Source organism: Megascapheus bottae, chromosome 35 (assembly GCF_031878675.1).
Source record: "Megascapheus bottae isolate mThoBot1 chromosome 35, mThoBot2.hap1, whole genome shotgun sequence".
NCBI lineage: Eukaryota > Metazoa > Chordata > Mammalia > Rodentia > Geomyidae > Megascapheus > Megascapheus bottae.
The window spans coordinates 859302-872885 of NC_143543.1; the positions used below are offsets into that span (position 1 = coordinate 859302).

At 56.2% G+C, this 13584-nt stretch overlaps 1 protein-coding gene across 1 annotated transcript; it reads left to right on the plus strand.

Moving 5' to 3' along the window:
* Window positions 1-253: 253 nt before the first annotated feature.
* Window positions 254-8330, plus strand: Dera (deoxyribose-phosphate aldolase). The gene is made up of 9 exons (XM_090324513.1): window positions 254-332; window positions 1639-1859; window positions 1971-2118; window positions 2735-2830; window positions 2986-3120; window positions 3672-3803; window positions 6839-6951; window positions 7260-7409; window positions 7925-8330. The coding sequence occupies exons 1-9, from the start codon at window positions 305-307 to the stop codon at window positions 7979-7981; spliced, it is 1080 nt and encodes a 359-aa protein (XP_090180639.1). The 5' UTR covers window positions 254-304; the 3' UTR covers window positions 7982-8330.
* Window positions 8331-13584: the final 5254 nt, after the last annotated feature.

Below are 13584 nucleotides of genomic sequence, written 5' to 3' on the forward strand. Positions count from 1 at the left end.
CCGCCAGGCCTGAGGGCGGGGCCTGGTTCCGGGGGGCGGAGCTGGGCACAAGGTCTGGGGCGGCCCTGGTTCCGGGGGGCGGAGCTGGGCACAAGGCCTGGGGGCGGGGCCTGGCTCCGGAGGGCGGAGCTGGGCACAAGGTCTGGGGCGGGGCCTGGTTCCGGGGGGCGGAGCTGGGCACAAGGCCTGGGGCGGGGCCTGGCTCCGGGGGGCGGGGCCGGGCACAAGGCCTGGGGGCGGAGCCTGGCTCCGGAGGGCGGGGCCGGGCACCAGGCGGGAGGGCGGAAGCGGCAGCCGGGGCGCCATGGCGGAGCAGCTGCGGAAACCCCCAGGTGAGCCTCCCAGGTCCCGCTCCGTCCTCCCCGCGCCGCCTCGGCGAAGCGCGAGCCGAGGGCCCGGGGCCCCTCCCGGCCGCCCTCCGTCCTGCCGGTCCCGCCGGTCCCGCCGCCGCTCGGGCCGGGCTCGGGCCGCGTGCGGGCGCACAGCCACCGTGCACCTCTCGCACCTCCCGCGGGACGCTCGGGGCGGGGCGGCTGTTGTTGCTCAAGTCTTGTATCAGTAGTAGGATTTGTGTTTAACGTGCGTACAGAGGCGATCGCTGCTTGTCTGTCGCACACTCGTGCTACGCGGGCGGGGGGACAGCTATGAAGCGGTCATGGGGGTCTGTTGTCTGCACAGCACCTGCCCAGTTAAAAGAACCCTGTGGGTCTTCATGATTACGGAAGGGACGGGAAGCCCGAGCTGCCATTTGACCTGGGTTCGCCTCTGCCTACAACGAGAAGGCTGAGCCCTGGCAGCGACTCAGAAGGGAGGTCTGCTCTTTAGAAAGCTCCCTGCTGCCCCTGCCCCTGGGAGACTGGGGTCACCTTGACATGTGCTGGTCTCTGAGTTCTAAGGCAGGGAAAGGCGCCGTGAAATCCCCCAGACCCAGGAGACAGCAGGTGGAGAGAGGAGGAGGAGGAGGAGGAGGAGGAGGAGGAGGAGGAGGAGGAGGAGGAGGAGGAGGAGGAGGGGAGAGGAGAACCGGGCAATCCCAGCTTTTAGGTACTGTGCATGCCTCCCAAGGGCTGAGATGTGGGTTGGGGGCCCCCCTCATCCCCAAAGCATTTCCCCACATAGACCAGCCCCTAACTTGGGAGTCACCGAGAGACACTGGCCTGGAGTCAATGTCGAGGACAGTGTCTTTACAGTATGGGAAGATGGCCTGAATTAACAGTTCACAGAGAGAGAGAGAGAGAGAGAGAGAGAGAGAGAGAGAGAGAGAGAGAGAGAGAGAGTGAGAGAGTGACTCCTAGGCTTGAACTCAGGGCCTGGATGCTGTCCCTGAACTCCTTTCCCTCCAGGCTGGCGCTCTACCACCTGAACCCCAGCTCCACGTCTGGTTTTCTGGTGGTTCACTGGAGATCAGAGTCTCCTGGACTTTCCTGCCCGGGCTGGCTTTGAACCTCCATCCTCAGATTTCAGTCTCCTGAGGAGCTGAGGTGACAGCTATGAGCCACCAGCCCGGAAGTGATGACAGCATGCTGACAGGAGACGATAGACTTATCCGTGCAAGTGTCCTGGGGTAGAAGTGTCAGCCTCTATCTACATCAACTTCCCCGTCTCACACAGCGTTTTTTTCTTTCTCCTCGCGTTTAGACTTCACGGGGCTCTTCCTGTTACAGAAAGAGCTGTCTCTGGCACAGGGGAAGCAACAGGCAGAACAGGCAGTGCAACAGGTGGCACAGGTGGAACGACCCGATGTCCTGTGCCAACCACTGGACCTCAGCTGGATTGACAAAGTGCAGGTGAACCAGCCTGCTGTGCTTCGGCGGGCAGAGCAAATCCAGGCCCGCAGGACAGTGAAAAAGGAGTGGCAGGTGAGATGGTTCCAGAACATTCCAGCTCTCTTAGCGCCGGGCGAGGGCTCTCCCGTGGCTCCCGGGCGGGCGTGTGGGTGGGCAGTGATCTGTTGTGTCTCCCCCACCCAGGCCGCGTGGCTCCTGAAGGCTGTCACGTTACTGGACCTCACCACGCTCTCGGGAGACGACACGGCCTCCAGTGTCCGCAGGCTGTGTTACAAAGCCAAGTACCCTATCCGCCAGGACCTGCTCAGAGCCCTGGACATGCACGACAGAGGTCGTGGGCAGACCCCGGCCATGCCGGCCACGCCCTTCCCTGGGGACTCTGGGAAAGACTGGGCTGGGGAGGGAAAGAAATGCGGGCACGGGCGGGGCACTGGTGCTCGTGCCCGTCACCCCAGCTCCTCAGGAGGCTGAGATCTGAGGATCACAGGTTCAAAGCCAGCCCGGGCAGGAAAGTCCAGGAGGCTCTGATCTCTAATGAAACCACCAGAAAACCAGACGTGGAGCTGTGGTTCAAGGGGTAGAGCGCCAGCCTGGAGGGAAAGAATTCACTCAGAGACAGAGCCCAGGTCCTGAGTTCAAGTCTCAGGACCAGCAAAAAAAATTAAAAAACAAAAATGCAGGCCTGAGTTTGTGTGGACAGGTCATTGAGGCCAGGCACTGTCCCCGAGCTCCTCAGTTCAAGGCTGGTGCTCTGCCCCTTGAGTCACAGCTCCACGTCTGGTTTTCCAGTGGTTGACTGGAGATGAGAGTCTCATGGACTTTCCTGCCTGCACTGGCTTTGAACCTCGGTCCTCGGAGCTCAGCCTCCTCCCGTTTGACTCCCCGTGTTGTCTCTGGAGCACTGAGGGCAGAGGGGTCCTCACAGCCCGTGGCTGGCTTCCCCGCAGGCATCTCCGTGGCCGCCGTGTGTGTCTACCCAGCCCGGGTGTGCGACGCCCTGCAGGCCCTGAGGGAGGCCGGCTGTGCCATTCCCGTGGCCTCAGGTAAGGCCTGGTGGGTTTTCCTGGCAGTCCACTGCACCCCAGCCCGGTCGCCACAGGGTGGCACCAGTGGTACGTGTCACGGCAGGCCGGGATGTAGATGTATTTAATTTAAAGGCATACCATATCTCTCTCCCTCTCCCCCCCTCCCCCCCCAGTGGCCACCGGCTTTCCGGCTGGACAGACGCACCTGAAGACGCGTCTGGAGGAGGTACGGCTGGCAGTGGAGGACGGGGCCTCGGAAGTGGACGTGGTCATCAACCGTACCCTGGTGCTCCAGGGCCAGTGGGAAGGTGTGTGTGTGTGTATGTGTATGCTTCCCCCCTTCCTCCTCCCCCCTTCCCTCCCCCCCTCCTGGGGCTCCTAGAAAAATGGAATGGCCCAGGTCAGAACCAGGAAAGTCCATGAGACTCTGGCCTCTATGTATGTGGTACCGAGGAATCGAACCCAGGTCTTTGTACATGCAAGGCAAGCACTCTTCCCACTAGGCCAAACTCCCGGCCCCGTGTACTTGATGTTTAAATTTTCTGGAGCCATTTTCCAGGCTTGAACTCAGGGCCTGGACTCTGTCCTCAAAGCCAGCACTTTACCACTTGAGCCATGACTCCACTTCCAGCTGTGTGTGTGTGTGTGTGTGTGTGTGTGTGTGTGCGCGTGCGTGTGTATGTGCTGATTTTATTGCCCGGGCTGGCTTTGAACCACGATCCTCAGATCTCAGCCCCCTGAGTGGCTGTGATGGCAGGCGGGGGAGCCAGCCAATCTCATCGCACGTTGAGTGGGGGGGATGTGACAAGCGACAGCGTCGTGCTGCTCCCTCCGTAACCCTCCTTCCTCCCGTCCCCAGCCCTGTACCACGAGATCCAGGAGTTCCGTCGGGCCTGCGGAGAGCACGTGCACCTCAAGACAATCCTGGCCACTGGGGAGCTGGGCTCGCTCACCAACGTCTACAAGGCCAGCATGGTGGCTTTGATGGCAGGTAGGCCACCTTCTTCATTTTACTTATTTCTTGTCAGTCGTGAGACTTGAACTCACGGCCCAGGGGCTGTCCCCGAGCGTCTTTTGCTCAAGTTTCGAGCCACAGCACCGCTTCTGGCCTTTTTCTGTGGACGTGCACCGAGGAATCGAACCCAGGGCCCCGTGTATGCCAGGCGAGGGCTCTACCACGAGGCCACGCTCTCTGGGCCCCCAGAGGCCTATTCCTAGCAGGGGAAATCGGTCAAAAGGAAAGCCTCTGGCTTGTTCCCATGAGGGAGGGCCGGGCCCGTGGGGACGTCTCTCGTGGGAGCAGCGTGAGTGACCTGGAAAGGATTGGACAATTGTGAGCCTTGCTCCGTTTGGGTGGCGTTTTATCCCTGTGCTCTCCTCTCGGGGCGGTAGGTGGCGCTGTGAGCCTGTTGCCTGTTGCGTCAGTTGATTATTCAGTCATCAACAGCAGTTTAGCAGCTGTTTCTTCTTTTTCCTTTTCTTTCTCTGTTTTTTTTTTTAATTTATTTAATTTATTCATTTATTTATTCGTGTTTAGTCCTGGTCCTGGGTCTTAAACCCAGGGCCTGGTCACTGTCCCTGAGCTCTTCCGTTCAAGGCTTGGTGCTCTACCACTTGAGCCACGACATGATGCAAGTATGAATTAGTGTCAGCGTCATAGTACATGACTGTGGCCAGCTTTAGTGGGTAATTTCTTAGCAAGCCGTAAAATTATCAGAGGGTCAGCACTCAAAGACGGGTTTTCTCAAGCCGCCCTGCATCTTAAATTCCACGTTTCATTAGTAAAGTATGAAATGCAAATAATACATTCACCAGGCTATTTATTCCTTTGTGGAATAATCACCCTTTGGGTTCCAGTCACTTCCTCCATCACAAACCAGACTGGCTCTAGAAATATTAAAAAAAAAAAAAAGAAAGAAAAAGAGAGAAAGAAAAAGGAAGTGTGTATTCTCACTGTAAGCTTGGTGTTTTCGCTTCGTAATCACACCGGAAGCTTATTATACAGTAATAGCCTTAAGCTTATTGTTATTATTATTATTTTAAATGTACTGCTGTGGTCTGAATACTAGAGTTTAATCTCTTCTTGTTTCGACGAAGCCCGAATGAGATTTTCCAAATTGAATAATAATTTGATCCGTTAATCTTTGGGAGGCAGTCATTCTAGTCTCCCCTCCCTTCCTGCCCCCCCCTGTGGTCTCTGGGGTTCACAAATGAATAGAGGTTCATTACAGGAAGCCTGCTTTTAATAACCATTATCCATTATCTTGTAATTAAGATTCTCCCTGTAAGGAATCAGAAGGACAATGCAAAAATACATAGTACATTTCTTTAATGAACTGGAAATGTTCTCCGTGCTTCTGTTCGCTAATGAGTTACTGAACAGTCATTCAATCCGCTGGAGACCAGAGCGGGATGGGGTTTTTTTTTCCTTCTTTTTTTGAAGACGGTCTCGAGTTTGCGGTTAATCTATTAGAATTAAAATTTCATCTTCTATTTTTATCAACAGCTGATTAGCAGTCATTCTGTTTGACCAAATTGACTACAAGACCATATACAAGAGCAGCTGTTATTTAATGAAAGTTTTTTAATGAAACGGTACCACGGAGCTCCGTAATTACGGCCCTGTAGAAAAGCTTGGGGTAGCTTTAAAGCCCACCAGGAAAAAAAAAAAGTATTGTGCTAAGGTTTTTCAAGTGAGCAAAGCGGAAAGTTGGACAGTCTCTGAAGCTGCGGGCTTCTGAATATGTGGTGATATTTTGGCCCTTGTTAGAACTTTGCCCTTTTGCTTTTTCCTCATCTTGTGGGCCGTGACTTCTTAGACAAGCAGCTTTGCCTTGGGCCCCTTTCTTTCAATGATGAGATCATTTATTTTCCTTGTGCCGGTCCTGGGGCTTGAACTCAGGGCCTGGGCGCTGTCCCTGAGCTCCTTTCCCTCCAGGCTGGCGCTCTACCCCTTGAACCACAGCTCCACGTCTGGTTTTCTGGTGGTTCACTGGAGATCAGAGTCTCATGAACTTTCCTGCCCGGACTGGCTTTGAACCCCGATCTTCAGATCTCGGCCTCCTGAGGGGCTGGGGTGACAGGCGGGGGCCACAGCCTTGCGTCTTGTCTCGTGGCCAGGTAGAGAAAGGCGTGGGCTGTATGGCCCCCGGGATTTGTGGTCAGTAAGCCATCCCCTGGTGGATAGAAAGGGGCGGAGGGTCATGGCAGAGTTGGGACAGCACATCCACGGGGTACAGGGTGAGAGTGGGCTGGGAAGGGCTGAGAACAGGCCCTGGGGTCAGGGAGACCCCAGTGTCGGCCTGCGGCTGCAGTGGACTCGGGGTGTCTCCTGTTGCCAAGGTTACCAGGAGTCTGGCCAGGGCAGTGGCCGGCAGGGGCTTTCTGGAAGGGTCTGTGGGTGGGGGGGGCCTGTGTCCACCCGAGAGACCGCCGCTCAGTGGGGTGGGGGAAGGAGTGAGTGACGGCGTCGTCCACGGGCGGCCACAGAGTGGACACCGCGGGGCCTGGGTTCCTCTTCGTCTCAGCACATTCTCCAGCCACGGGAAGCACGGCACACAGCCCACCAGGGCGGGGCAGTCCTGTGGTGCCCGTGGCTCTGGAGGCTGAGAGCCGAGGACCGCAGGTTCAAAGCCAGCCCGGGCAGGAAAGTCCAGGAGACTCTGATCTCCAGTGAACCACCAGAAAACCAGATGTGGAGCTGTGGTTCAAGGGGTAGAGCGCCAGCCTGGAGGGAAAGCAGCTCAGGGACAGCGCCCAGGCCCTGAGTTCAAGACCCAGGGCTGAGCAGTAATAAGAATAATTAATAAATTTCCTTTTGTTCTTTCAACATGAAAGAAAGGTCGTGTCCCTGAGGGATGGTTGGGGGGCCAAGCAAAAAAGTGTTTTTATACCACTCCTTTCCGTCCCCAGGTGTTAAAAACCTGGAAATATATATATGTATGTACATACGTATCTAGTGTGCGTGTACACGAGCACGCGGATGTAAACACTTGAATTAACCTGGCCCCTTCCTTCTTGTCCCAGGATCTGATTTTATTAAGACGTCTACAGGGAAGGAAGCCGTCAATGCCACCTTCCCTGTCGCCATAGTAATGCTCAGGGCCATCCGAGAGTTCTTCTGGAGGACCGGCAGGAAGGTGCCAGGGGAGGGGGGGGAGGAGGGCAGGGGGGTGGGGGAGGGGGAGGGGGGGAGGGGAGGGGCAAGGGAGTAGGGGGAAGGGGAGGGGCAAGGGAGTAGGGGGAGGGGAGGGGAAGGGGCAGGGGAGGGGGGGAGGAGGGCAGGGGGTGGGGGAGGGGGAGGGGGGAGGAGGAGGAAAGGAGAGGAGGAGGGGGAAGAAGGGGAGTGCAGGCGGGGTGGGGGGTGGCTGGGGCTGAGATGGGGTGCATTCCCTCGCCAGGAATGCTGTGCTGACTGAGGGGTCCCCCCTCTCCCCCCCCATCGCAGGTGGGCTTCAAGCCGGCAGGCGGCATCCGCAGTGCCAGGGACGCCCTGGCGTGGCTGGCGCTGGTCAGGGAGGAGCTGGGCGTCGAGTGGCTGCAGCCCGGGCTGTTCCGGCTCGGGGCCAGCGCCCTGCTGCTGGACGTGGAGAGGCAGGTGAGGGGGGCGGCACCCGGGACCCGGGGGGGCTGCGGGCCAGGGATGGGCAGGACTGGAGAGGACCTCCCTCCCTCCTCCCCCTCCCTCCTCCCTCCTCCCTCCTCCCCCTCACTCCTCCTCCCTTCTCCCTCTTCCCTCCTCCTCCTCCTCCTCCCTCCTCCCTCCTCCACCTCCCTCCTCCCTCTTCCTTGCTCCTCCCTCCCTCCTCCTCCCTCCTCCCTCCTCCCCCTCCCTCCTCCCTCTTCCTTGCTCCTCCCTCCCTCCTCCTCCCTCCTCCCTCTTCCCTCTTCCCTCCTCCCTCCCTCCTCCTCCTCCCTCCTCCTCCCTTCCCTCCCTCCTCCCTCCTCCTTGCTCCTCCCTCCCTCCTCCTCCCTCCTCCCTCTTCCCTCTTCCCTCCTCCCTCCTCCCCCTTCCCTCCTCCCTCCTCCCCCTCCCTCCTCCTTCCTCCCTCCTCCCTCTTTCCTCCTCCCCCTCGCTCCTCCCTCCTTCTCCCTCCTCCCTCCTCCCCGCAGGTCTACCATCACGTGACCGGGCGGTACTCGGCCTTCCACGACCTTCCCATGTCCTGAGCCCCGGCCGCCTGGCCGTGCCAGGCTTCAGGGGAGGCTGGTCGGGCGGGAGAGCCGCCAGCGAGGCCCGCGAGTCTCCAGAGCAGCAGCGAGAAGTAAAGCCGAGGTGGGGCTGAGGCTGGAGCGGTGGAGAAGCTGGCACGGAGCGCGGCCTGCTCTCCTCCCCATCCCACGCCAGCAGAGCCCATGGCAGGGGTGCCGGGCGCGGCCGGGCAGGAGGTGGCACAGGCCCAGACCCTGGCATCCCGGCGCCTGGATGGCACTGCCAGAGAAACGAGCAATAAACGCCGTGGAAGCCTTTAAATGAGACGTCCCCGCCGTGCTTCTGTGTCCTCCCTCCCTCCCTCCCTCCCTCCCTCCCATCCTCCCATCTTCCCATTCCGCCTCCCTCCCTCCCTGTCCCCCCTCCCCGTCTTCTCCATCTTTCTCGCTGTCTTCTCCTCTTTGTCTCTGGTGGGGTGGGGGCTCCATGGCCCAGGTCAGCCTCCCCTGGCCTGCAGCCCGGGCACTGACTCTGAGCCCTTCTCACTGGTCTGAAAGCCCACAGGTGTGAATGCACACACACACACAACACACGCACGCACACACGCACGCACCTTCTCACCCCGGCTCCGGGTCTCGGGGTGATTTATGAAGGAGACCCCTAAATTGCATCCGATTCACACTGCGTGTGTCTGCTCACTGGAGAACCTGACAGGCCACGATGCAGAAGAGAGGAGGGAAGCAGCAGCCGCAGGCACTTTTGGGGTGCCAGGAAACAGACTGGAGGGGGGGGTGGCCTGGTCTCCAGCGCCTCGGCCTTGTCACCACGGGAATGCCAGCTTCTCACCAGCCTGGCCTTAGAGGAGCTGTCGCCAGGCCGGTCGTGGCAGCTGGAGAGGAGGGAGAGACTTGACTTGGCCTGGGTGACCATGGCCTCCGTGGCCTTGCAGGGAGGGGGCCTCGCATTCCAGGCCTCCGCCGGCCCAGCCTCCGCCATGACCGGACGGCTCGTGGTTCTGTTTGTGGGAACACAAAAGTGTACAAAAGCATTTGCTGCGTCTTACATGATTTTGCCAAATGGTTTCACGAATCCACACGTGCGGGGGGGCACTCACGTTTCAACAAGTTTCTTCCATGACGTGCAATGCGTGCATTAAAAAACTCGCCTGGGAGTTTGGCCTAGTGGTAGCGTGCTTGCCTAGCATGCACGAAGACCCAGGTTCGATTCCTCAGCACCCCATATACATAGAAAAAGCCAGAAGTGGTGCTGAGGCTCAAGTGGTGGAGCTCTAGCCTTGAGAAAGTCCAAGGACAGTGCTCAGGCCCTGAGTTCAAGCCCCAGGACTGGCAAAAACAAAAAACAAAAACTCTTTCCGTTCGTCTGTGTGTCTATCATCTGTCTCCTCCCTACTAGTATCTTAATTATTTTTCATTGGTGTAGGGATCATATTTTAAGTTGGCATTTTGTTTTCGCTGAAGGCTGGCGCTCTACCACTTGAGCCACAGCTCCACGTCTGGTTTTCTGCTGGTTCATTGGAGATCAGAATCTCATGGGCTTTCTGCCCGGGTTGGCTTTGAACCTGCGATCCTCAGATCTCAGCCTTCTGAGGGGTGGGGTGACAGGCGAGAGCCTGTCCTGGCCCAGAAGGTAACAGATGCCCAGAAGGCCCAAAGCTATCTCTTTCCCCTGGGGTACTGTCATGTGTCCTGATTATTGGGGTTGCCTTGATTGGCCCGGGAATCAGAAGAGGACAGTGAGGGTTTCAACATCGCAATCAGGAAGCAGAGTCCCGGGCATTGTGCAGAAGGAACCCGGGGCTCAGTCCTCGGTCCCCTACTTCTGTGTGGTGGTGCAGATGGGTTTTCAAATGATATTTACCGGGTCTCGATCAGACGACGCCTGGCGCTGGTAACTCATTTATGGAAACGTGATGAGGCTTTTTGTTTTTTTCTTAAGTAATCCACACAAAGCACTTTATGCCATGACTGGAGACACGCTTCTATGAGTAAATCCCACCAGCAGGGACGAGTGACTGAAAAATGGGCTAAATATCTAGTAATAGCCACCCACCATACTTGATATTCAGGTGTATGTTCGCCTCTTGAAGGCAGAATTTCCTCTACTTCCACTCCTCCCTGTCCCTCCTCCTTTTCTTCTCTTCCTCCTCATCTCCTCCTTTTCCTCCCTCTTTCTCCTCGTCCTCCTCTTCCTCCCCCTCTCTTTTCTTCTTTCCTCCTTCCTTCTTCTCAGGAAAGTGCTCAACAATTGCCTCTCTCTGGAGCCAGGCATGGTGGCAGACAGCTGCAATCCCAGCCCCTCAGCGAGGGGACCCCAGGCACAAGGCCTTTGGATTCCTGGGGTACAGGGCTCACAGGATGAGGCCGCTTGCCTGGCATGTGTGAGACTGTGGTTTTACCCCCACTCCTTGATCTCACTCCCTTGTGGAAGAGTGCACACGGATCTGTGAGTCCCCCACAGTCGGTGGCGTCGGCTAGAAAACATGGAAACTGGAAACTGCCCAGCTGTGTGTGGTTTCAAGAGACTCCAGGTTGTGTGAAGTCAAGAATTTTTTTTTTTTTTTTGCCAGTCCTGGGTCTTGAGCTCAGGGCCTGAGCACTGTCCTTGGACTTTCTCAAGGCTAGAGCTCTACCACTTGAGCCTCAGCACCACTTCTGGCTTTTTTCTATGTATGTGGTACCGAGGAATCGAACCCGGGTCTTCATGCATGCTAGGCAAGCACTTTAACCACTAGGCCACACTCCTGACCTTGAGTCTCATTTTTTGTCCATTTTGCTGAGAGGACTTGAACTCAGGGCTTCACTCTCTCATTTGGCTGTTTGGCTCAAGGCTGGCTCTCTACCACTTGAACCACGCCTCCCTTATTTTTTTGCCGGTTACTTGGCGATATGAGTTTCTTGGGTCTGGCTGCCTGGCTGGCATTAAACCAGCATCCTCAGGTCCCTGTCTCCTGAGTGGCTGGAATACAGGCGGGGGCCGCCAGCTCCTTCTTTTAATCTGTTCAGAAAATGGCTTTCCATCATGGTGTAAGTACCAGTTAGACCTGTGGAGACCCCAGGCCTCTCCCCTGGTCCCCCGGGCAATCACGAGAGGATAATAACCATTTTCTGAGGAGGAGAGTGCAGGATGAAAAACGCAGCCGGGTCCCAGCAGCTGTCCTCCCAGCTCCTCAGGGGACTGAGATCTGAGGATCACAGGTTCAAAGCCAGCCCGGGCAGGAAAGTCCAGGAGACTCTGATCTCCAGACGTGGAGCTGTGGTTCAAGGGGTAGAGCGCCCGCCTGGAGGGAAAGTCAAGAGACGGTGCTCAGGCTGTGAGTTCAACCCTCAGGACCCACGCACAAAACCAACAAACAAAAAATGAGGGAGGTTGGAACGGGATGGGAAGGTTTGTTGGCTGTTTGTTCCTCTGAAATAAAAATGAAATAAAGTTCTGTTTTTTCTTCCTTGTGTGGCTAATTCCCCACTTCACAGGTTTGGCAACTGGCTGGTGGGCCAAGCAACGTTTGAGCTGAAACATGAGACAGCCAGTAAAAGAAAAGGGAAGAAAAAGGCAAGAAAATAAAAAGCAGCAGAAGAAGAAGAGGTTCGCAGCTGATAAATATTTGATTCACGAGGTTGAAAGGGGTGGAGGGGCGTTGGGTATAATAGAATATGCAAGATCTCTGGGAACGAGCCGGCTTCTCCGAGCTGTGGCTGGTGGCTTGTTAACTTGATGAGGGAGCCGATAGCAGAACAAAACTGGGGGTACCCCCCTCACGCCCCTGGTTCCACAACAGACAAGGGCGGCTGAAAGAAAGGGGGGCGGTGGGCGGTGGTTCCGAGCTTTGCTTTTCTCCTGTAACCTGTGATAAACGACGGTTTCTCAGTGATAGTTATGTGGCTGGGGGTGTTAGATGTGAGGGGAGGGGTGGAGAGAGACACAGAGACAGAGATAAAGAGACACATGCATGTATGTTTTGCTGTCAGCCATCAACCAGACCCTGCTATGGGGGGGTGGAGTAGATGTTGGATTTCTATCTTTCATTCGGTCATCCGTTGCTTCTCCAGCCTCAAAGATGGATTCCAGTGAGCTATTTTTTTCCCCTTTCCAGCCCCCCATCCCCACATTTGAAAGAAAACCGGAGTCCATGAACACAAAACCAACCAACCACCATCACCACCTTTAATTCAATGCACCGGGAAAGAATGTGGTGAGCTTTGCTGGATAACAAGAATCTTTGGGATAGAGCGGAGTCCACAAAATGGTAAGGTACTTCCGCCACACGTGTGCGTGTGTGCACACACACACACACACCCCACACATACACACACACACACGTGTTTTGCCTCGCCCGGAACATGTGTTTTTCCATGGGACCAATATCAGGATGGAGGGGACCAAAAGCCATGGTGAGATGGTTCGATGGTTTCTGGTTTCCTCACCTGGTAGCGTGCGGTTGTGTCTAGCGGACATGTTGGTTTTGTGTTTCTTTCTGTCTGTTTTCCTCCTTTCTTGATGGTCTGTGCTGCCTGCAAGGACTTGGTGCTTTGTGGATCTGGAACTCAGGGCCTGAACTCTTTTGGTCAAGTCTGGCGCTCTACCACTTGAACCACAGCTCCACGTCTGGTTTTCTGGTGGTTCACTGGAGATCAGAGTCTCAGGGACTTTCCTGCCCGGGCTGGCTTTGAACCTTGATCCTCAGATCTCAGCCTCCTGAGAAGCTGGGGTGACGGACGGGAGCCACGGCACCCAGCTTTGATGCTACTTTTGTAGGACACTCGGGCATTTTTCCAAACCAATCTTCACCCCTTGCTGTGACGGATGGGTCTGGGGTTATTCCAGGACACCCTTCTGCTCCTATTCTCCTGGCAAAACTCTTCATTAATTGAGCATCTAGGTGATTCTTAAAGGTGATCCCGACTTAGGCAATGTCTTCTTTGTCCATTCAGAGCCACAGCGAGTAAACAAACACATCTTTTTTTCTTCCTCCTCTTTGGAGAAACTTTGAGAGACGACAGAGGGGCCAAGCGGGCCATTTCAAAGTTTCTGTCTGCTCGGTTCTGTTTGTCAGTCATGAAGGGAGGGCACGGAACACAGATTTCTTTCTTTTTTTTTTTTTTGCCAGTCCTGGGCTTGAGCTCAGGGCCTGAGCACTGTCCTTGGACTTTCTCAAGGCTAGAGCTCTACCACTTGAGCCTCAGCACCACTTCCAGCTTTTTTCTATGTATGTGGTACTGAGGAATCGAACCCGGGTCTTCATGCATGCTAGGCAAGCACTTTAACCACTAGGCCAAACTCCCGGCCCCAGATTTCTTATTTAGGGGGCTGTATCAGCGATTCACGACGCCTTGAGCCAATGTTGGGGTGGGGGGAGAGGAGATTGAAAACGCTGCACAAAATGAGGGCAGTGCAATTTTGATGTAGCACTGAGCTTGGGGCAGGGGAGGAGACGGAGATGAAAAGTCTCTGAAGACACCAGACACTCAACGCCCTTGTGACCTTGCACCTTGAGAAAAGCCTTCTTTTGTGCTCTCTGGAAATCAGGATGGGCCACGCTCCTTCCGTGACCTGGAAGTGGCCACATGGCCCAGCTGCAGCAGAACTGTGGTCCCAGCAACGG

What these genes read in the sequence shown, in the direction of transcription:
- Dera (XM_090324513.1), top strand. Translation starts at nt 305, where the DNA reads ATGGCGGAGCAGCTGCGGAAACCCCCAG. An exon ending in TGCCATTCCCGTGGCCTCAG is followed by an intron (nt 2,831 to 2,985) that starts GTAAGGCCTGGT and finishes CTCCCCCCCCAG; the next exon opens with TGGCCACCGGCTTTCCGGCT. An exon ending in TCTGGAGGACCGGCAGGAAG is followed by an intron (nt 6,952 to 7,259) that starts GTGCCAGGGGAG and finishes CCCCCATCGCAG; the next exon opens with GTGGGCTTCAAGCCGGCAGG.